Source organism: Benincasa hispida, chromosome 4 (assembly GCF_027475165.1).
Source record: "Benincasa hispida cultivar pf3 chromosome 4, pf3_genome.v1.1, whole genome shotgun sequence".
NCBI lineage: Eukaryota > Viridiplantae > Streptophyta > Magnoliopsida > Cucurbitales > Cucurbitaceae > Benincasa > Benincasa hispida.
Window position 1 is genome coordinate 52,984,414 of NC_143481.1, and position 24,233 is coordinate 53,008,646.

At 40.8% G+C, this 24,233-nt stretch overlaps 1 protein-coding gene across 1 annotated transcript; it reads left to right on the forward strand.

The window, feature by feature from the left end:
* Window positions 1-704: 704 nt before the first annotated feature.
* Window positions 705-1,529, forward strand: LOC150036806 (uncharacterized). The gene has a single exon (XM_090313239.1). It carries the CDS (start codon window positions 705-707, stop codon window positions 1,527-1,529), a length of 825 nt encoding a protein of 274 aa, XP_090169365.1.
* Window positions 1,530-24,233: the final 22,704 nt, after the last annotated feature.

The window sequence follows — 24,233 nt, forward strand, 5'->3', positions numbered from 1 at the left end:
TTCGGCCTCCAGCCGAATTTACCATCTCTTCTCTCTTCCATTTTGTATTTTGTGTTTCTTTAGTAATATATCGAGTAGATGTCGGATTGTACCCTCTCCATCTCCATAGAAAGGTAAGGTTTTGGTTTCTTAGCTTAAGGATTTGGAGGAACTCGATCTAAGCATGCCCGAGGTTACAGTGGATGCCAGCACCATGTGGATTCATCGATGAGGGGTATTATAGTCCTTGGGACTACGAGCCTCACCATTCCTGGTGAGGAGAGTCCTTTCACTATATATACTCAGGACGGCAACAGAGCTTTGGTGGCCATGATCTCCATAAATGGATAGGGTTGCTTTAGTCTCTTGTCCTAATCGGCTTTTCCCTAAGGCTGGCTCATTAGGGCAGGACTTTAGGACCTAAAATGAGGGGTTACATTTACATAGAATTGTTAAGGATGTTAACAAATTCTTAACCGAACAATGGAATATTAGATTCAGTTACAAAGAGTTGTTTCTGTCTAATGGTTGAGATTGTCTCATTTCAGTGAAGGGGCACTTGATCACCCTACAATGACTTTTGTCCTGCCTCACTGAAGAATCATATCAAAATAAATGTCACTTAGGGTACACTAGATTATTTTGCTAAAACTTGATTGGTTTTTTAAAAGTGGTTTAGTGCAAGTAGACTTAATTAAGTTTGTTCATTTTTCAGCAATTTAAATATGGTTACCACAACTTTAAGCTTACTTGCGGCCAATAAACTAACTAGCAAAAATTACATTAGTTGGAAAAATACCATTAACACGATATTAATCATCGATGATCTTCGCTTCGTCCTTACAGAGGAGTGTCCTTCTCTTAAACCTCCTACTACTACTCGAAACGTTCAAGACATGTATGAGCGATGGACACGGGCGAACGAGAAGGCCCGAGCGTACATCTTTGCCAGCCTTAACGAAGTTTTACCCAAGAAGCATTCACCCATGGTCACTGCACACGAGATCATGGAGTCCCTGCGGGGGATGTTTGGACATACGTCCCCACAGCTCAAGCACGATGCTCTCAAGTACATCTTCAACTCATGGATGCAAGAGGGGCCATCTGTTTGGGAACATGTTCTTAGCATGATGATCCACTTCAATGTGGCTGAGATGAATGACTTGAGCATCAATGAGGCAAGCCAGGTTAGCATTATTCTGGAATCCTTACCAGAAAGCTTCCTTAATTTTGTTGGCAACGCTGTTCTAAACAGGGTTGACTACAACCTTACAATTCAACTCAACGTATTGCATACTTTCCAATCTTTTTTGAAAAGCAAGGAGAATAAGGGTGAAGAAAATGTTGCTTCATCAGCTAAAAATTTCCATAAAGGTTCGACCTTCGGAACTAAGTCTACATCTTCTTCCTTCAGCATTAAAAAGTGGAAAAAGAAGAAGGGTGATAATGGGAAGGTGCCTACTAACCCACAACTTGTTGTTCCAAGGGGTAGAACACCAGTAAGGGTTGACAAAGGAAAGTGTTTCCATTGCAACCAGAATGGGCACTAGAAGAGAAACTGCCCCAGAAATTTGGCAGAGAAGAAGAAGGTCAAACAAGGTAAATGTGATTTGCTTGTTTTGGAAACTTGTTTAGTGGATAATGATGATTCCTCTTGGATTATTGACTCTGGGGCCACTAACCATTTTTCTTCTTCACTTCAAGGAATTAGTTCCTGGTGAGATGATGATGCAAGTTGGAACCCGACACGTCGTCTCAACTGTGGCAGTCAGAGGTCTCCAGTTAACTTTACAGAACAAATTTCTCATTTTGAATGATGTATTTGTAGTTCTAGATTTAAAGAGGAACTTAATTTCTGTAAAGTGTTTGATTGAATGTAAATATCAACTTTTTTTCTCTTATAATAAAGTGTTTATTACAAAGAATGGTGTTGATATTTGTTCTGCTCAACTGGAAAGTAATTTGTATGTGCTAAGGTCGTTAGCAACAAATGCCCTTCATAGCATAGAGATATTTAAAACTGTCATAACTCAAAATAAGCGACATAAATTTCTCCTAAGGAAAATGACCAAATTTGGCACCTAAGATTAGGATACATTAATCTCAATAGGATTGAGAGGTTGGTGAAGAATGGACTTCTAAGCGAGTTAGAAGAAAATTCTTTACCTGTGTTTGAGTCATGCCTTGAAGGTAAAATGACTAAAAAGACTTTTACTGGAGAAGGTCATAGGGCCAAAGAACCTCTAGAGCCAGTGCATTCAAACCTTTGTGGTCCAATGAATGTAAGACCCAGGGGAGGTTATGAATATTTCATCACTTTCACTCATGATTATTCTAGATATGGGTACGTTTATTTAATGCAACATAAGACTGAGTCTTTTGAAAAGTTCAAAGAATTCAAGGTTGAAGTTGAAAATGCATTAATAAGAAAAATTAAAACACTTCAATCTGATCGAGTTGGAGAGTTTTTGGATTCATCTTTCCAAAACTATATGATAGAACATGGAATAGTTTACCAACTCTCAGCATCTGATACACCTCAACAAAATGGTTTATCAGAGAGGAGAAATCGAACCCTGTTGGACATGGTTCAGTCTATGATGAGTTATACTTTCTTACCTGTCTCGTTCTGGGGTTATGCATTAGAGACTGCAAGTTATATCCTGAACTATGTTCCCTCCAAAAGTGTTGCCAGAACAGCTTTGGGGTTATGGAATGCTCATAAAGCTAGTTTATGTCATTTCAGAATCTGGGGTTGCCCGCACATGTGCTTGAGGCTAATCCTAAGAAACTGGAACCACGTTCAAGGTTATGCCTATTTATAGGCTACCCAAGGGAACGAGAGGTGGTTATTTCTATGATCCTAAAGAAAAGAAAAGTATTTGTATCGTTAAATGTTACTTTTCTTGAGGAGGAGCACAAACCTAGAAGAAAAATTGTGTTGAATGATCTTTCTAAAGAAATTACTAAATCTTCAACAAGAGTTGTTGAAGTAGGTTCATCTAGTAAGTCAAATACACCTCAAGTGTTGAGGGAACCTCGACGTAGTCGGAGGGTTGCGAACCCACCTATTCGCTATATGGGTTTAATTGAAATTATAGTTATGGTAGCTGATGGCGAGGTTAAGGATCCATTATCTTATAAGAAGGCAATGAAGGATGTTGACAGATGGATCAAAGCCATGGATCTCGAAATGGAGTCTATATACTTCAATTCAGTTTGGGATCTTGTAGTCAACCTGATGAGGTTAAACTTATAGGTTGTAGATGGATCTACAAGAGAGAAACGGGGTGTTGATAGGAAGGTTCAAACCTTCAAGGCTAGGCTAGTGGCAAAGGGTTATACCCAGTTAAAGTGAGTCGACTATCTCGCCTGTTGCCATGCTAAAGTCTATCCGGATCCTCCTATCCATTGTCTCATATTATGACTATCATATATGAAAAATGGATGTCAAGACTCCTTTTTTGAATGGCAATCTTGAGGACCATTTATATGGTGCTGTGGTGATAAAAATTTGGAAGCGCATATATGATGCATGTCTTAGGTTATGCATTTGTTCTCATGCGTCGGTGGTCATGTGTTGGAGTGGAAAGTATGCATTAATCTTGTATGCAATGACCATGCGTTCCTATCACAAGTTTTCCTATGCTCTAGCCAAATATAATGAGATCGCAAGTTTCTCGGGTGATCCGAGGTCGAACTCAGTGACTTGTAGCTAAATATCATGAAGCAATGTGTTTGCGGCGAAGAATAAAAGAATGTTGAAGGTTATGGGCTATGCACTACTCCTACTCCTAACTAATAGATTAAGCAGTGGAAGTGTGATTGTGAGAGATAGAGACACGACAACTGTTAACGCGTAGTAAAATGCATGGGGAAGTAGATAAAATGGCGAGGATGTCTTCATTGCAACAATAAGCTTGACTGCAAGGGTAACCCTAGCACCCAACATAAGCTATGCGATCATGCTATACACACTTGACGAAGAAACAAGCAATGTATACGTGATAGTGTTGAGAGGCCTTATTTCTAAGTCTCTATTCTCGCTCATGTGCTCTCACACATAAGCAAGATGACCGCATACCACCATATCCTACTTAAAGGGTACATATGCTGTGTAGTAGCAAATAGAGCTTATTCCTAGGTCCCTATTCTTGCTTATGTGATCCAATCTACTCTCCCGAGTCTAGATTTGGTTTTTAGACTACTCTCCCAAGTATTCCTAAATGATGAATGATGCGCTCATAAGACAAGGTAATCACATAAAACATGGTTGACGTAAGATTATTCCTATCTCTAGTGAACACTACTTACTTTGCTTAATGCGATCAACTACTTACCCTCCCGGGCAGTTAGTTGCTGTTGATTCTGCTCATAGACAAGCATTGCGTCCGCTTATAGACAAACATTGCTATAGCTTCACACTAAGCAAATAGGATTTTCTCACAACACTCGCACAGCGCACACCTCTCGGTGGTTTGCTACATGCTTCATATGTCTATGCCGCATGATTAAGTATGTGATACTCTAGCAGTCTTACTTAGTGATGCAATGAAAGTAAAGGATGCTAAGTAAATGAAGATGGAGATGGAATCGAAGGAAAATATAAAAATGCATTGATAACAAAATGTATTAATCTCTTAAGCCACAATGTAATACAATACAAAGATAGAAGATAAATGGAGGGCCAGATGGAAGCAATGTCTTACTTCCATCAGATGTATGTCAAGGCTGCCGGTAGTGCCATGGATGGGCGGTGGAGTAGACTCTCTCGAGATCTAACTTCGGCGAAGGCTTCGATCGTCACTCGGAATGGTTGAGGGGATGAAGAACTCTCAAGACTATCTTCTCACGTTTTGTTCTAGATCACAAGGATCTACCCTAAGGCAGAAACCTGGATGATTTAAAGTTGTGCTCTAAGGCTTCTATTTATAGAGCTTGATCGCCGACAACATTTATGGACCTGCTCTGAATCAGACATTCGTGGCACGATGGTCCTTTTCTAAATCTCTTCTACTTGCAGTGTGGTAGATGAAATGTCAACATCATATCTTTTTTATGAACCTAGTGTATGCGTTCATGCTGCATTCCACCAACCTTGTGATCGCCCTTCTATTATGGTTATTCTGTAGTCGCAATCTCCCTGCGATGACAGCATTCGCTTGATCGCCGCAACACCCATACGACGGACGTATGTGATCACTGCATGCGATCGTCTTCGCGATAGCCTGCCTTCTGCACATGCGATCGATTTCTGCGTTTGCTACAAAAATAAACAATTGAATGCATAATAACGCATAAAAATGGGTTAGCTGAAATTCTTAATGTCGATCGACGCAAGCTCGTTTTCTCATGAATCCTTAGTATAATCGCCGCATATTCTACTTAACAGCCCTCATAATTCTAAATAAAAGGCTTATAATAACGTACATTTCTGCCCATCATCATGCAGCCCAAGGGATTCATAATCCAAGGTCAAGAGCAAAAGGTTTGCAAGTTTAATCGGCCCATTTATAGACTGAAACAGGCATCTCGATCTTGAATATAAGGTTTGATACTATGATCAAATCTTATGGCTTTGATCAGAACATTGGTGAGCCTTGTGTCTACAAGAAGATCATCAACAGTTCAGTAGTTTTCCTAGTGTTGTATGTAGATGATATCCTACTTATTGGGAATGATGTAGGCTTACTGACTACAGTTAAGAACTGGCCATCGACCAAATTCCAAATGAAAGATTTGGGAGAGGCTCAGTTTGTTCTTGGTATTTAGATCTTTTGAGATCAAAAGAACAAAATGCTAGCATTGTCTTAGACATCGTATATTGACAAGATGTTGACCAAATATTCGATGTAGAACTCCAAGAGGGGCCTATTGCCTTTCAGGCATGACATTACTTTGTCTAAGGAACAGTGTCCTAAGACACCTCAAGAGGTTGAGGAAATGAGACGGGTCCCCTATGCTTCTATCATGGGCAGTTTAATGTATACGATGTTATGTACTAGACCTAGCATTTACTATACAGTGGGGACAGTCAGTAGATATCAATCTAATCTAGGATATTATTACTCGAAAGTCGTTAAGAACATCCTCAAGTATCTACGGAGAATGAGGGATTACATGCTTGTGTATGGTTCTAAGGATACTTACAGGATACAAGGACTCTGATTTTCAGACTGATAGGGATTCTCAGAAATTCACTTCTGGATTAGTGTTCACTCTTAACGGTGGGGCAGTAGTGTGGCGAAGCACCAAGTAGGGGTGCATCGCAAACTCCACCATGGAGGCTGAGTACGTAGTTGCTTGTGAAGCTACTAAGGAAGTCGTTTGGCTCAGAAAATTCTTGATTGATTTGAAAATTGTTCCAAACATGTCAAAGCCCATTACATTTTATTGTGATAATAGTGGTGTTGTGGCTAATTCCTATGAGCCTAAAAGTCATAAGCATGGAAACCACATCGAGCGGAAGTATCATCTCATCCGACAGATTGTGCATCAAGAAGATGTGATTGTCCCGAAGATAGCTTCGGAGCATAACGTTAATGATCCATTTACGAAGGCCCTTAGGGCTACAGTGTTTGAGGGTCACCTGTAGAGTATGGTTGTATGGGACAAACCACTGCTGGACTAGGGCAAGTGGGAGATCTTGTACTGGGCGTGTTATGTCCTAGTTTATTGTTTTGTGTACTTGTAATTTGATTATATTGTACATCTCACTAGCTTTAGAACAAGTAGGAGATTGTTAGGGTTGATGCCTTAAATCTCGAAGGGTTCTATAGTTTGTAAACCTTGTATGAACAAACTTGTATGTGATTAATAATATTTGATATCTTATTCACTTTATCTACGAAATATATGATATTTTAGTTGCATTAACCACAAACCAATAAACTAACATCCAAGGTTATCGTTGTAACTTAAACATGTATGTGGAGACATACAGATGGATCATAAGTGATAATCTAAATGGTTTGTAGTATATGGATAAGGTTGGGTACTCATCCTGGTGACACTATGAGTGTGGCCTGCTTTGTAGGTGTTACAATTGTTGTAAAGTGCTACAAATGATCTGATCCTGATCATTCATGTATTAGACATGCGAGTGGAGATATTCTATAAAAGGCGTTTGTATAAGACTGGACCACGAAATGCTTAGTCTCATTATATAACGCCATCATAATAGAGACTTTCATTTCACTAGGATGACCATAGGTAACATGACCTTAATCCTGAGTGGGTTGTGAACTCTGACCTATGAGGGCGGTCCTTTGATTTGTATGGGTGTGAGTGGCCAGATCACTAACTCAAGCCTACCATTTTAGGGATTCGTCTGATTAGACGGCTGGGAACTCAGCTACACAAGATGGAATTCACTCCTTCCCCAAAGCAGAGTGATGCTCAGAATTATGTGGTGGAAATATGGATGATATACGTTGATATATTTGCGTGGTGTACTCAAGTTTCCCCAGCAGAATTCAAGTGTAAATTCCTCTGAGTTTCTTGGTAAGGCCAGGGTCGAACACAGAGACTTGTGAAAATAGATTGCGTTGATAATTCTGATGAAATCTATACGGTAACCAGGTAACTAAATAAAGTGTTGGTTTGCTAATTGCGTTGGTTAAAGATAAATAACAAATGCGGCGGAGTTTGAAAAGAGTTTGTAAATGAGAGATGTGATGAATATGCGGTGAATGGGTTGAGAAGGGTTCGGCTAACACTCCCTAGAGTGCGTTCATGTTTTGCGATCATGCAAAATGCATACAATAGTAAACCACCTCACGGTGTGAATGCTATAACTTCTAATACTAGAACACATGCGATTTATGTGCAAAAGGTGTCTATAGAACCTACACATAAACCTCTAATTCTTGTCTATGCGATGATACACAAACAAGGCGACCATAAATCATCATCCCTATTCCTAGGATGCATGCGATGCAAGTTGACAAATAGAGCTTATCTCTAAGTCCCTATCTCTTGTTTATACAAGCCTAATCTTACTCTTTCGAGTCCAGATTCTAACCTAGCTCTCTCGAGACATTAGGTTCTTTCTTTAGACTCTCTCTCGAGTAACTCTAAAGGGTATTTTGCACAGTATAAAACAAGACAATTGCAAGCAATAAACTTCCTAGGTCATTGATAACTTGTAGAAATACAAGTTATTTATGCCACCTTATCTACATATTGCGGCCAAAAGTTAGTAATTATACGCCGATTGTATGAAAATTAACCTAGTATGACAATAATTATAAATGTTTGCAATTACACCCACTAACACTAAAAAGATGGAGGACAAGCCAAACTTTACTCTGTTTTGCAGGAGACGAAGTCACCGCTTGCACTCAAGGCTCATGAGAAACTAATCAACACATCTCTGTCACATTGCGCCCGTCGATCAACCATGAAGAGACGATTACCAAAGTAACGACGCAATGTGACAGTCAGTCCAGAGCTATGCTTCGACCGCATGCGGTAACAAAAACAAACACCGCATACGAACATATGATTGAAAGATGCAACTGAGCAACGCAAGAGCGGAGGATTGAGACACGTGTACAACTAATGATTGTGCAGAATTGATGGCCTGATTGCATAACAGAAGGAATAACATCCCTCCATCTACGGAATTACCATAACCATCAAGTGGGGACCACAAGGCCAGAGTCAAAGGATTTTCACCTATAAAAACCCCAGTGATTTTAGAGAAAAGTATGCTATTGGATACTTGGCTAAGTGCTGTAAGATTTTAGAGAGAAAAGGTTGAGCTGAGTGCTAAAGAGAAGAAATCCGGTAAGAGAACGAGATAAGGCCAAGAGGTAAATCTCAGATCTGACCTGCTATATACCTGATCAAAGCTCTGTGCAAAGACCCCTGCTACCAGTGGAGCAAGCCAGAGAGGGAAGCTCTTCCTGCCATCGAAACCATCCTATACGGCAAGCAGATCTCCATCAAATATGTGCCAAGACATTGGCACCTAATTGTATCTGTTCTATCTCTCTTTCATTGTATTCCATATTTTCTTTATCTCTTCATTCACACATCATGTATCAAACACTTAGTAGAAATATTAAATGTTTCGATAGATTTCATTTACCATTTTCTGTCTATTTTCGTTCACCCATTAGTCACTTTCTTCATGATGTTTTCTTAATCCCTTGATGAGCAATATGAATCACCAAGAACTTAATATGTATTAAAGTTATAAAATACGTTTAGCTAAAGCATGCTAGACGACATCTTCACCTGTGAGAGCAGAAGTGAATATGCCATTCTGATCTATTGAGAGAAGGTCAGAAGAGTGCGTTAACTAAAACAAGTAGTACTTCTAGACATGGAAGTAACCTTGCATTCATTACGTTAGTCTCTGCTTCACCACAGACATGTGGGAAACGCGGCCGATCACTGAGAGGTGTACGCCAAGAGAAGAGCGGAATAGTATTTGTATCTTCAATTCAATTAAGAACTTGCGTTGTTTGTAATACTTATCTTTCTCTTTCTAATCTGTTCACAAGACTTGTCTTCACATCCCACGTTTTTGCACAACCTTCACAACTAGCCTTAATCCTAGTATCGTGCACAGAAAGCCTGTATCTTGTAACATCTAGCTTTGGTTTATTGTACTTTTATGTTTTATCACATCCTTACCGCTTTCCTTTATTTTACTGCAATTTACATACTGTACACACCTTTTATAAAGAATTGAAAACCTGGTCGCATATACCATGAACATACCACAATAACCGGCACCACATCCCCGTGTTCGACCTTGGATTACACCAAGAAACTTGCGGTGGAATTACACTTGGTTCCATCGTAAGGAAACTTGTGACAACGCAAGGCATACTACCTGAGCATCCCTAATTAATGCATAAATAGTAGTAGTATCGCATCATTATGAGCATTTAATATCATACATACCGAATGCATTACAAGTTTATGGCGCCGTTGCCAGGGAAACTGGTTAATGGTTTATTATTTGAGTGGTTTTTGGTATTTTGCAGGGCAGATCTCATTGTACTGACTGTGTAACGTGGAAAGCGGCCTGACAGTTTATGAGTTCTAGTGCTGAACCGGAATTCGTAGCTGACCTTGAGATCGAGTGAACCTTCTGCGCGAGGATACGCTAGAACAGGAATTAGCGAAAAAGGGCAGGCAGCATGGCAAATAATAACGATAACACGGTGCCAGATGTGAATTAAGGGGTTATTCGACCGGCCCAGGATCCCATATTCCTGGCAGCCGATCGCAATATCCCAATGCGAAACTATGCGGCATCTAACCTGTACGATTTTTCGCCTGGAATCTCAAAGCCAACTGTTGAGGAGAATGCCCGCTTTAAGATTAAGCCAGTCATGTTACAAATGATCTAGAACGCAGGGCAGTTTGAGGGTCTACAAGGTGAAGACCCGCATACCCACCTGACCAACTTTGTTGAGATGTGCGGAAATTTCTCCCTACCTGGCGACTTTAGAGAACATTAGGTTATATCTGTTCCCTTACATCTTGAGGGATGAGGTTAAGAAGTGGGCTTATTCGCTAGAGCCCAATGAAATCATGTCATGGGGGCAATTGGTTGAGCGGTTTATGAAGAAGTTCTTCCCACCGACTGTCAACGCAAGAAGGTGGAAGGATATGCTGAACTTTGAACAAAAAGAGAATGAGACCCTGAGCACCGCCTAGGTGCGATTTAGAAGGTTGGTGAAGAACTGCGTGCATATCGGGATTCCCAATTGCGTCTTGATGGAAACGTTCTATAATGGCCTGAAGAGAGCAACGCAGGCTGTTACTGATGCCTCCGCGACAGAAGGTTTTATGGACAAGACATACACGGAGGCCAAAATCATCCTTGATCGCATCTCGAGGAATATGGATGACTAGATAGATGAAGGATATGGAAGTCGAGGTGTCGATCGAAGAAAAGCTGAAACAGCCATTGTCCCGACGGAGACAATGACTACATTGGCCACGATAACCTCGATCCTCCAATCAATGGCCATTAATCAAGGAGCCATTGCTCCACAATTAACGCAACCCATTGCGCCGGATCAAGTGGCCACAATTGGTTGCGTTAACTGTGGAGAGGCTCATGGAGCTGAAGGATGCCCATTGAATCTTCAGCAAGTGTGTGCTATCCAGAACAGCCCATTCAGCAACACCTACAATCCGGGGTGGAGGAGCCATCGTAACTTTGGTTGGGGCGGCAATCCCAACCTAGGGGGGCCAATGAACCATCAAAGAGGCAGCAGAGGGAATCCTCCATTTCACCATAATCAGGGGCAATCAAGGCCACAGAACCAGCAACCATCATCATCATCTAATGCCTCGAGAGGATCGTTAGAGGCACTGCTAAAACAATACATGGACAAGAATGATGCAGTAATGCAAGCCCAAGCATCCTCTATACGAAATCTGGAGATCCAAGTCGGCCAGCTGGTCTCTGAGGTGAGAAGTCGGACACCTGGAACACTGCCTGGCAATTCTGAAGCCCCGAAATCGATAGGGAAAGAGCAATGTATGTGAAGGCATTGAGCAGGCAAGCCTGACCGCCTGCGGAGATGTGGATCGCAATCGTCAAATAACAACGCAAATTTTGGTCCATATCTCAATACTATGTTTACTCTGTTCTATTAAATTCAATCTCATTAATTTCTGAACCCATTTTTTATGACTCATTTAATTCAAGTTTTGACTCTTCAAATTTAATTCTTCATTTACTTCAGTGCATTTTTGTAATCAGTGCATATGCTTTAAATTGTGAATGATTGAGTAATAAAGAAAAAAATGTACCACCACAAGTCACAACACTTGTGCTAAAAGAAGAAAAAAAAGTGTGTACTTATGATAATAAAACAATTGACAATAAGAAAGAAAAATGACAATAGACGAATCCCAAACCAACTAGGAATGCATTGCGTTCGCCTAACTCAACTGTATTGAGTTAAGGGGTGTGTTGCGGGGATATGTGCGCTATTACCCATCCTCTACAAAGATGCAATTGCGCTATGGAACATAATGCGTTATACCTTATTATGCGTCCATTCAAATAAAATATCAATGAAAATTTTGTCTGGTAATTCGGGAAGAAGTCGAATCGATTCGTATCCCCAAGCAATTATGGCTTGGCAGACGAAAGGACGCTCTTTCTAAAAATTCCATAAATGCGGGAGGTGGAATGACGTGCTTGTTGAGCTGCTCGAGGTCAGTCGTCGCACAAATCGCATTGGGCCTCACCACGGCCCAACCTATAAATACCCCCTCCTCTTTCTGTAGAAATTATTTACCAGCAAAACTGAATGCTAACCATTTTGCTTTCAGAACTCTTTTCTTCTCCCAAAAGCTTGAAGTTACCAGACATTCTAACCTGTTTCAATGGCCGACCAAACACCAAACCAACCTGCTTCACCTTCCATCCCTGACCAAGCAGCCATGCGAGAGGCAGCATTCCTAGCTACCAGTCGCAGGCTTGCCGCCCAATCCCGTTCTGTCCCCAGACCCACCGGAAGAACCCGGAGAAATCCCTTGGCCATTAGGCCTCCTGTGTTCAAAAGAGGAGGAAAGAAGAAGAAAAGAAGAAGAAGAGAAGAAATAAAAGATGGAGCGGGGCAAGCTCATCATCGCAAAGGGGAATCGAAGAAGAAGATTGGAATTTGAGGAGATGCGAAGCAAGAACGAGCTTGCCCAAGTTGAAGGGATCTGGAAGTACGAGGAGGATCTGCGTATATTGCTGGCCTCTAAGCAGTTCGAAGAAGAGTTTTAGAGAGAAGAGAGAGAGGCAGAAGAAGAAGAAAGGAGGAAGAAGGAAGAAGAGGAAAGATTGCTTGAGGAAGAGAAAAGGAGAAAGCGCGAAGCTAACAAGAAGCGCTTGTACAAAAATAAGGGCAAGGAACTCGCTGAACATGAGAAAGAGGAACAGCACAATGATCGGGAAAAGAGACTAAGGCAAGCAGCCCACCTTACGCAAGCAAGAGTCAAAGATGTAGCAGAAAGCAGCGAGCCTGCATCAGCCAATAAGCGATCATCTAAAAGAAAAGAGAATGATGACATGCTGATCGAGATGAGCTTCTACCCTGCGTTGACCCCACTACCTGATCTCATCACGAGTGTCATTATGGAGCATGGGTGGGACACTTTTTGTTAGTGCCCATCCATCATCGTGCCTCAGGTAATGCCGGACTTCTATCGTGGGCATTTGCACAGGAATATGAATGCGGTGACTTTCAAGGGAGAGACAGTACACTTTAGCGCAAAGAACATCAATGAACTTTATCAGATGAGGGACAACCCTGATGCATCAGGGAATACTAACATTGATGATCCTACAGAAGAACTAATGAGAGACGCGCTAAAAGTATTAGCGCAACCAGGCACAAGATGGAAAATATCCCCTAAAGGCATCTGCACTCTAGAGTCTAAGTCTTTGTTGCCAGAGGGAAGGCTCTAGGTTTATTTGGTCAAGAAGCTGCTGATCCCAACAACGCATGACAGAACTATATCAAAGGATCGGGTGATAGCCACATATTGCATTATGCATGGCATTCCTATTGATGTGAGAAGGCTGATCGCAAGGCAGATCAGAGCACTAGTTGGGCATATACGGGGGCAGTACTTCTTCCCGTGGATCGTCTCAAGTTTATGCCTAAGTGCGGGTGTAGGCATTGATGAGGAGCCCACGCCAAAAGTCCACAGCCTCATCAACATCAAAATTCTAAGGATGCTCCTCAAGGATTCCCCACATTGCCTGAAACTGCCAGAAAAAAGACCTGCGATTGATTTAAATGTGTTGCAAGAACCAAGACCAAAAAGAAGAAAAAGAGAAGATAAGAGAAAAGAGAGGGTACATGAGTCACCAGCGCATGATCCAGAGCCCATAAACCCTCTTCGCTTAGTCATAAGATCTTCAAGCCCTACAAGCCCGCCAGCGCAAACTTCCTCCCCTTTTCATGAACCTATTACCAACCTTTCTCTTATCTTCAACTCTTCTATTCAACCAGCATCCCCATCTTCACCAACAACTTCATCATCACACCCCACTACCCTACCGCCACAATTTGATTACCCACAGGCTATGGGTGAAGGCACATTTGCCCAACCCCAAAATGGTGCTAGTGAGACATCACAGGCACAACCATCCTCCACCTTCTTGGCTGCTGAGCTAGCTGAAATGAGAACCCTCTTCGCCCAACAACAAGAACTTGTCTCTCAGCAGCATCACTTCTTCAACCATCGATTTGAGGTAGCAATGGAGCGCATTGATGAGATTCAATGCAGTGCTGCAACTTCAAGGGAAGCACTCATCAAGGTCCAGCACAATATGCACAGGATTTTCCAACACCAGTGGCAGATAGCGAAGTGCAATCAAGAGTACTTCAACTTTCTTACTGTTTATCTGCATGGTCCGATGGTGCCTTTGCATCTAAGGTAGCACTTAATGTTTGATGATGGCTATGTTGCACCACCTCAATATCCTCCACCAGATCCCCTTGCTCCTCAACCTTAGTTTTATTCCTTCTTCCGTTTTAAGTTTTTATGCGGCCATTCTTTAATTGTATTCTATTCTTTTATTCAAATTGTAAGTTAACCGAATTCTTTGACTCCTATACAGGCAATAGCAAAATTCTTATAATGCGATTATTTGTAATATATTCGCACAGTTTGTTAATAGTCAATACAATCAAAGTACATAATCTACTCTACTCTTTGTCGATGCCTCTTTCTTTATCTTCCTTTGTTAATCTTTGCTTATTTTTACTCTTGTATTTTTACGATCTTTATTGCGTTGCTATGATGTATTATATGTTACATTTAGAAACATTTCCCATACTTAGTAAATTTTGACTAATACTTAGATAACTCTTAGTTTAGCAGTACTTTACCTTTTATCTTTCAAAGTCCTGCTCAAACCTTCTTTTTGAAATTTTCTTCTAAGTGTTTGTCTAATCTATCCAAACAACGCAATGAGGACCTTGCTCATCTTTAAATTTGGGGTGGGGAAGGTCTGAGCAGATGAACTCAGAAGTATGCAGTATGTCAGAAAATGCATTCATTTTCATTTTAAAAAAAATTATGCAAAACTCCAATGTCAGCACAAGGAAGAAGTTCAAAACTGTTCCCAACCTGATAAGAGTTTAGTTGTGAAAGGAGCCTGCTCGTAGTTGGATGTTTGTATGACACCCGTAGAAGAAGCCAAAATGAAGGTGGGTTTTTGAGAACAACGTAGTATAAACCAAAAAGAGAAAAAGAATGCAAGGGACAACTCCTCTGATTATCATGAGTTAAAGTAAGAACTAGCACACTACCGTAGTTGGATGTTCGCATGACACCCGTGGGGACAAGCCAAAACGAAGAGTGTATCCATGACCAACTTTCTCTTAGTGAATAAATGACACAAAGTTTTGCTCACCGCATATAGATACATCAAGTTGTTTTCATAAAGAAAAGATAAACTTTCTATTTTGAAAACTAGAAAAGTGTCTTTGAGCAGGATTTTGTTACATAGAAGAATAAAGTAGAGCTTGCTAAGAATTAGCAAGGATAGAAGGAAAGTGCGATGTCAGGTAATGTTCTTAAGTGTAACATTCGGATCAACAAATCATCGCAGAAATATAGGATAGGAATGGAGCATGATTGCCTTAGTAGAAGATATGCTTGAGGACAAGCATATATCTAAATTTGGGGGTGTGATAACTTGTAGAAATACAAGTTATTTATGCCACCTTATTTAGATATTGTGGCCAAAAGTTAGTAATTATGCACCAATTGTATGAAAATTAAACTAGTATGACAATAATTATAAATGTTTGCAATTACACCCATTAACACTAAAAAGATGGAGGACAAGCCAAACTTTACTCTGTTTTGTAGGAGACGAAGTCACCGCTTGCACTCAAGGCTCATGAGAAACTAATCAACGCATCTCTGTCACATTGCGCCCGTCGATCAACCATGAAGAGACGAATACCAAAGTAACGGCGCAATGCGACAATCGGTCCAGAGCTATGCTTCGACCGCATGCGGTAACAAAAACAAACACTGTATGCGAACCTATGATCGAAAGATGAAACTGAGAAACGCGAGAGCGGAGGATTGAGACACGTGTACAACTAACGATTGTGCAGAATTGATGGTCTTATTGCATAATATAATGAATAATATCCCTTCATCTGCGGAATTACCATAACCATCAAGTGGGGACCACAAGGCCGAAGTCAAAGGATCTGCACCTATAAAACCCCAGTGATTTTAGAGAAAAGTATGCTATTGGATACTGGGCTAAGTGCTATAAGATTTTAGAGAGAAAAGGCTGAGCTGAGTGCTGAAGAGAAGAGATCCGGTAAGAGAACGAGATAAGGCCGAGAGGTAAATCTTAGATCTGACCTGCTATATACCCAATCGAAGCTCTGTGCAAAGACCCCTGCTACCGGTGGAGCAAGCCTGAGAGGGAAGCTCTTCTTGCCATCCAAACCATCCTATCCGACAAGCAGATCTCCATTGAATCTGTGCCAAGACATTGGCACCTTATTGTATCTATTCTATCTCTCTTTCATTGTATTCCATATTTTCTTTATCTCTTCATTCACACATCATGTATCAAACACTTAGTAGAAATATTAAATGTATCGATAGATTTCATTTATCATTTTCTGTCTATTTCCATTCACCCATTAGTCACTTTCTTCATGATATTTTCTTAATCCCTTGATGAGCAATATGAATCACCAAGAACATAATATGTATTAGATTTATAAAATACATTTAGCTAAAGCATACTAGATGGCATCTTCACCTGTGAGAGAAGAAGTGAATATGTCATTCCGATCTATCGAGAAAAGGTTAGAAGAGTGCATTTACTAAAGCAAATATTACTTCCAGACATGGAAGCAACCTTGTGTTCATTACATTAGTCTCTGTTTCACCATAGACATGTGGGAAACACGGCCGATCACTAAGAGGTGTACGCTAAGAGAAGAGCGGAACAGTATTTGTACCTTCAATTCAGTTAAGAACTTGCATTGTTTGTAATACTTATCTTCCTCTTTCTAGATGTTAACAAGACTTATCGTCGCATCCCACATCTTTGCACAACCTTCACAACCAGCCTTAATCCTAGTATCGTGCACATAAAGCCTGTATCTTATAACATCTAGCTTAGGTTTATTGTATTTTTATGTTTTATCGCATCTTTACCGCTTTCCTTTATTTTACTGCAATTTACATAGTACACACATTTTGTAAAGAATTGAAAACCTGGTCGCATAAACCATGAACATACCGCAATAACCGGCACCAGTTCCTCGTGTTCGACCTCAGATCACACCGAGAAACTTGCGATGAAATTACACTCGGTTCCATCGTAAGGAAACTTGTGACAACGCAGGGCATACTACCTAAGCATCCTTAATTAACGGATAAATAGTAGTAGTATAGCATCATTATGAGCATTTATTATCATACATACCGAATGTGTTACAGTGATGTTAGCTTAGTTCTTCTCAACCCATTCGACTAGCTTAGCTACTCATGCGTATTAAGAGAGTGAGCAGATGTAGAAATAGCCTTCCATTAAATAGATATGAAGATGAAGTACAAAATAACAATGCAAGTTTAATAAAGAGCCTGGTAGCAATTCCTTATTGCCAGACGATTACACTGTTTCTACTCGTGCTCTAAAGATAATCTCGCTCTTGCGAGAGTCGGCCGCTTTCTGCTCTTATGCCCCAAGGTTCTCTCTCGAGTTGCCATGGGCGATCTCTGACACAACCACTCTTCTCTTGCTCCGCCTTAAAATGGAAAGGAAATTATGAACAAAAGCAACTGGTTAACACATCAACCGATCAACCCCTTCTCAAAAGAATGCACTTGTTATTTATAGAGCATCCATGGTGAAAGGCGGCTTCTCTCTCCCGGTTGTACAGATGGGACAGCTTTAATTCCTGACTGATGCGCCGAATAATTGTCACCGATAAAGATGAATGTACTTCGTGACCATTATCGGCTGTCAACTTAATTTAGATCCGACTGTCATCAGCTTTCTATCCCATCACTCTTAATTATCCCTTCACCCGGATGCGCTCACCATGTTACGCTGACCAAATTGCAGCGATTCTTCTCAGGCAAATGTGTGCGAGCATGAACAAAGCAAAACCTTGCAGTGAAGTTGCGCTCGACCAATGAATTCCTATGATCGCAATCTTTGCATTGCGTTAATGCATATTCTGCACAAAAATATAAAGATCAACTGTTCTAATGCGTTGGACGCATGCAACCGCAATATTATAGAAATTATGCTTAATGGACACAATTTAACATATTTCATCAACGCAAACCAACATTGTTGAACTTAACGCTATCATAACGTGCATTTCTACCCGTTATCACACCCCCAAATTTAAGCAATGCTTATCCCCAAGCATAAGCTAAAGATTCCTTTAGCGCATGTCAACTGCAAAGTTCTTTCCTAGATTTCTCAAGAATACATCGTCCAAATCCTATATACCAGGATTTTCTTAAGTCTTATTCAAGTCTCTTCCTAAAATATTTCTAAGACCTAGGGACTGCAAGCTTAACTTTCAAAAGGACTTTACAAATTCTGGAACATCGCATGATTTATTTCAAACAGAAAATTTTCCACCAGGGTGTCAAATGATTTATCCTTGCACAAAAATTTTCTTCATTGCTATTTTTTTCTGACCTTGTCCGAGTGCCTTGCCTTCATTTTGGCTCGCCCCCACGGGTGTCATGCGGACATCCAACTATGAGCAATGCACTCTTTCTCAGACTAAACTCATACCGATTTGACAGTGGAGTTGCGGTCATTGATTTATGTGTTGATCCTGGTGACTTACTTTCGTTTTAGCTTGCCCCCACGTGTGTCATGCAGACATCCAACTATGGGTAAGTGCCTTTCACAACTTACTCTTGTCAACATGGGTTTTCCATTGCGCTAACAGTGGAGTTGTTATTCTCAATTTTTTAAAATGTGGCAATGTCTTCTTTGCCAAAAGGTTAAAATAAGTCATGCGATCGTCATATAATGCATTGTAAAGAGAGTTTGAAAGAAAGCTAGCAAACCCCTACTTCTAGAAATATTTCATGAGGTGACTATCTTAAGCTTAAGTTGACTCTGATATATACGGAAGAGGTAGAAGCATATTTTTCATCATTGAAATCATACTTGGAAAAGAAACAGAATCTGGTAAACTACTAAATTTATCTACTTGTCAAATGATTGCAGTGGTCAAAGAGAATGCGGTTATAAAACTTTGAAAACTAAAATGCAATGTGATAGCGCAAAATTTGAATGAACGATAAGGAAGAGTACACCCCCAAATTTTGCGTTGTCGCCCACATTGTGTTGACGCATCCATCCTTGCTACAATCTCTCTTCTTTGGATCGCGGTGATGGAATAAGATAAGAGGTTTCATTGCGTATCATCTTTGCAATCCAGCACCTCGATCGTTGAAAGAAAAACAAAGAGAGGGTCAAATTATTTAAAACAAAATAAAACTTGGTATCGCATTTTTTTTTTAGAAATAGAAATAGTGATAGTAAAATAAGGATAGATCAGGATTGAGAAGATAGTAAAAATTCCGAGTAGTGGAGAAAAGAGTTGAAGAATTGAAGTTTCCCAAAACTTGTGACCCTGATGAGTTGCGAACATTTGATAACGCAGGACCACCTACTTTCTTTTTCATTCAAAGTTTTTTAGTTCCACGGAGTCGACTTGGCGATGCCAGTCTTCTCCATGGTATGCCTTTACTCGCTGCCCATTGACGTCATCATTTGATAATTCAACCACACCATGCGAAAATACTTGTCTAATTATGAACGGTTCAAACCAACGTGACTTTAACTTTCCCCGAAAGGGTCGTAGACATGAGTGAATAGCAAGACCTTTTGCCCGACTTTGAGGTTTTCACCGCATATGCATTGATCATGCCGGCGTTTGGTGCGCTCTTTATAAATCTTCGTATTTTCATATGCGTTGGTCCTCCATTCTTCTAGCTTATCCAGCTGCATTTTTCATGCTTCCCCTGCCTTCTTCAAATCAAAATTTAGCTTCTTTATTGCCCATAGTGCTTTATACTCCAGCTCCAATGGCAAATGACACGCCTTGCCAAATATCAACGTATAGGGGGACATGTCTATTGATGTTTTGAATGTGGTCTGGTATGCCTCCAACGCATCATCAAGCTTCATCGCCCAATATTTTTGCGAAGGTTTTACCACCTTCTCAAGTATCAACTTAATTTCTCGATTGGACACTTCAGCCTGACCATTTGTTTGCAGATGGTATGTGGTGGCCACTTTGTGAAGGATATTGTACTTGCGCAACAGCTCCTTGATATTGTGATTGAGAAAGTGTGATCCTTTATCACTTATGATGGCACAGGGAGTGCCAAAATGAGTGAAAATATTTTTCTTCAAGAACTGGGAGACTACCGCCGCATCACTTGCAGCGCATGCTATTGCCTCTACCTACTTGGAGACATAATCAGCAGCTAATAAAATATAGTGCTTTCCGTTTGAAGGAGGAAATGGTCCCATGAAATAAATCCTCCATACATCGAATAATTTCAGCTCCAAGATAGTGTTCATTGGCATTGCGTTCTTCCATGAAATGTTGCCTGTGCGTTGGCACCGATCACATTTCATTGCATAGTCAGCCGCATCCTTAAATAATGAAGGCCAAAAGAATCCACTTTGCAAAACTTTGGCTGCGGTGTGCTGCCCTCCGAAGTGCCCACCATATGGTGAGTCGTGGCATTGTGACAATATGCATTGTTGAGCAGCATTTGGTATGCATAATCAAATAATCTGGTCTGCATCTCTTTTATACAGATTCGGCTCATCCCAATAATAGTGTCTGCATTCATTCTTGAGATTCTTTTGTTGATGATAGGTGTAATCTTCTGGAAATGGCTCACAAACCAAATAATTAACGATGTATGCATACCAGGGCAATTCTTCTATATGGAATAGCTGCTCATCCGGGAACATGGCACCCACCTCAGATTCATTACAGTCAACCTCGAGATTTTCCAATCTGAACGAGTGATCAGCAACTTGATTCTCTGTCCCCTTCCGATCAATTATCTCGATATCAAATTCTTGAAGGAGGAGAACCCATCTGATCAACCTGGGCTTTGCGTCCTTCTTTGTCATTAAATATTTGATTGCTGAGTGATTAGTGTGAATGAGTACCTTGGTTCCTAATAGATATGCTTTAAATTTCTCCAATGCAAAAATCACAACCAAGAGTTCTTTTTCTATGGTGGTATAATTTATTTGAGTATGGTTTAAAGTTTTACTCGCATATGCGATGGGATGCAAATTTTACGCTAAGGCTGCCCCCATTGTACCCGCTTGCGTCGCACATTCTCAAATGGCATTGTCCAATCCGACGCAATTAGTACAGGCTCAGGTAATCAGTGCATCTTTAAAACTTTGAATGCGTTGAGGCAGTTGTTGTCAAACTCAAACTTTCTCTGCCTCTAACAACGCACTCAGTGGTCGTGCAATCTTAGAAAAGTTCTTGACAAATCGTCTATAGAATCCAGCATGCCTCAAGAAGCTTCGCACAGCCTTCACGCTGGTTGGAGGTGGAATTTTTTCAATTTCATCGATCTTTGCTTTGTCCACCTCCAACCCTTCCCGCGAGGCCTTATGCCACAACACTATACCTTCTTTCACGATGAAATGACATTTTTCCCAGTTGAGCACCAAGTTTGTCTCTTCACATCTCTTTAGAATTTTCTCTAAGTTGGCTAGGCAGACTTTATAATTGTTCCCATATACAGAGAAGTCATCCATAAATATTTCCATTGAGTCCTCGAGATAATTGAAAAGATCGCGATCACGCACCTTTGGAATGTGCTTGACGCATTGCAGAGGCCAAACGACATGCGGCGAAAAGCAAATGTCCCATATGGGCAGATGAATGTGGTCTTGTCTTGATCTTCAAGAGCTATCATGATTTGATTATATCCGGCATACCCATCCAAGAAGCAGTAAAAATTATTCCCTGCTAGTCTGTCTAGCATTTGATCCATAAATGGCAGAGGAAAATGATCTTTCTTTATCGCCGCATTCAATTTGCGGTAGTCCATGCATATACACCATCTAGTGATGGTCCTTTGCAGTATTAATTCATTGTTCTCATTTAGGACTACCATCATTTCGCCCTTCTTCGGCACACATTGCACGGGGCTGACCCACGTGCTATCTGCTATGGGATAGATAATGCTCGCATCCAACCACTTGATAATCTCCTTTTTGACGACCTCTTTCATCACAGGGTTAAGTCTGTGTTGATTTTCAATTGTTGCCTTGTGGTCTTCCTCAAGACGAATGTGGTGCATGCAGTACACGGGGCTAATTACTCTGATGTCAGTGAGAATCCAGCTAATTGCTCGCACATGTTACTTGAGAATGCTCATCAGCACATTCTCTTGATCTTCGTTGAGCGTAGAGGAAATTATCACTGGTAGCTTCTCATTCTGTCCCAAAAATGCGTACTTCAAATTAGCAGGGTCTTCAGTTCAAGTGTTGGTGGTTCCACTAGGGAAGGTTGTGTTGTTTTTCTTTCTTCTTTTGGCTCTTCTTCTTGCATTGCGATCATTTCTTCTTTTTTGTGTGTTTTTGCTATGATCACATTGCAAGCAGCTACGGATGCGTTGGCATCCTCTTCTTCACACTTTTCATCAGACTTTATTTCTTCAATCAAATTCAGGTCATCATCAGAATCTTGTAGGTCTTCCTCATCCGGAAATTTCATGGCATGAATTATATTAAATTTGAGCTTCTGTCCGTTTATACTCAAAGTGCTTTCTCCCTTGTGCACATCAATTTTAGCACGACCCGTTGATAGAAAAGGTCACCCCAAAATGATGAGCACATCTTTGTTAGCCTCATAGTCTAGAATGATGAAGTCAGCTAGCAAAATAAATTTATCAATCGTGATCAGTACAGAGATCTGTCAGCCAATTGGAGAGTCACTGATGTGGGCACAAGTTGCCCCACATTTAATTGTCTAAAAATTGACAACGGCATCAAATTTATGCTGGCCCCCAAGTCATACAAGGCTTGCCCAATATAGAGTCCTTCTATCGAGCTAGGAATAGTGAAGCCCCAGGATCGCTCATCTTCGGTGGGATTATGGATTTAGAATTGTGCGTTAATGCCACTGTTGCAAATTTTCTAGCACCTCTCTTCTTAGTTACCATGTCCTTCAGGACATAGGCAGGCATTTCCTCAATCGCTTCACTGAAAGGGATGTTAACATGTAATTGCTTTAACATAGATAAGAAGCATTGGTACTGTACCTCTTCGTTTTTCTTCTTCCTTAGCCTCTGAGAAAAAGGTGGTAACTGAACTTTCACGGTTCCCGTTTCATTTGACTTTGAAGTCGATGTAACCTCAGGTTCTACTGCTTCATTTTCTCTTTCTTCTTCTTGCATTACCGCAATCTCAGGCTTAGTTGCGACGGAAGTTATTCTACTTTGCTCCTTCTTTTCTCCTTCCACAATCTTTCCACTACACAATGTCACAACCTGACATTGCTCCTTACCTGACCCCCCTGGGTTGTGTGGAAGCTCGGTTAAACTTGGAAACACCCCTTGCGGTCGTCTCTTCAGCTCATTCACAATCTGGCCCATTTTCAATTCGAGGTTAGGGATGGACGTAGCCTGACTTTGAAGCACTGTCTCGTTTTTCTCTATATATTGCTTCAATAGGCTCTCCAGATAAGAGGATTGTGGTGGTTGTTGTGAGCTACTTGCTTGGTTGCTCTGTTGACCTTTTTTGCTTTAGAAGAATCCTAGTGGCCCTTCTTTTTGCGCCACGGATTGAAAATTTTGTTGTTGATTCTTCCTGGAAAAATTTGGGTGGTTTCTCCACCCGAGGTTGTAAGTGTTTGAAAAAGGATTATTCTTTACAAAATATACAGGCTAGGGATTTTCCAGGCAATCTTCCATCGCATGCCCATTACCATAAGTCGCACACCTTGCGGTGTTTTGACTTATTACGTTGATTTGCCCACCTTGCAGTGTAGGGCTACTGATCGTCATTCCTTGGGCCAAATTCATAATTGCAGTCATTTGGTTTTGTAACGAAACAATAGCACCATTGTTTGCATCAGAATCTTTACGTCTTAATCTCTAGTCACTCTCTCTCCAGTCTTCATGGTTCTTGGAGATGCAGTCCAAGATATTCTTTGCCTCATCGTAAGTTTTGTCAAGCAGACCACCAGCGACTA

What these genes read in the sequence shown, in the direction of transcription:
- LOC150036806 (XM_090313239.1), top strand. Translation starts at nt 705, where the DNA reads ATGGTTACCACAACTTTAAGCTTACTTGCGGCCAATAAACTAACTAGC.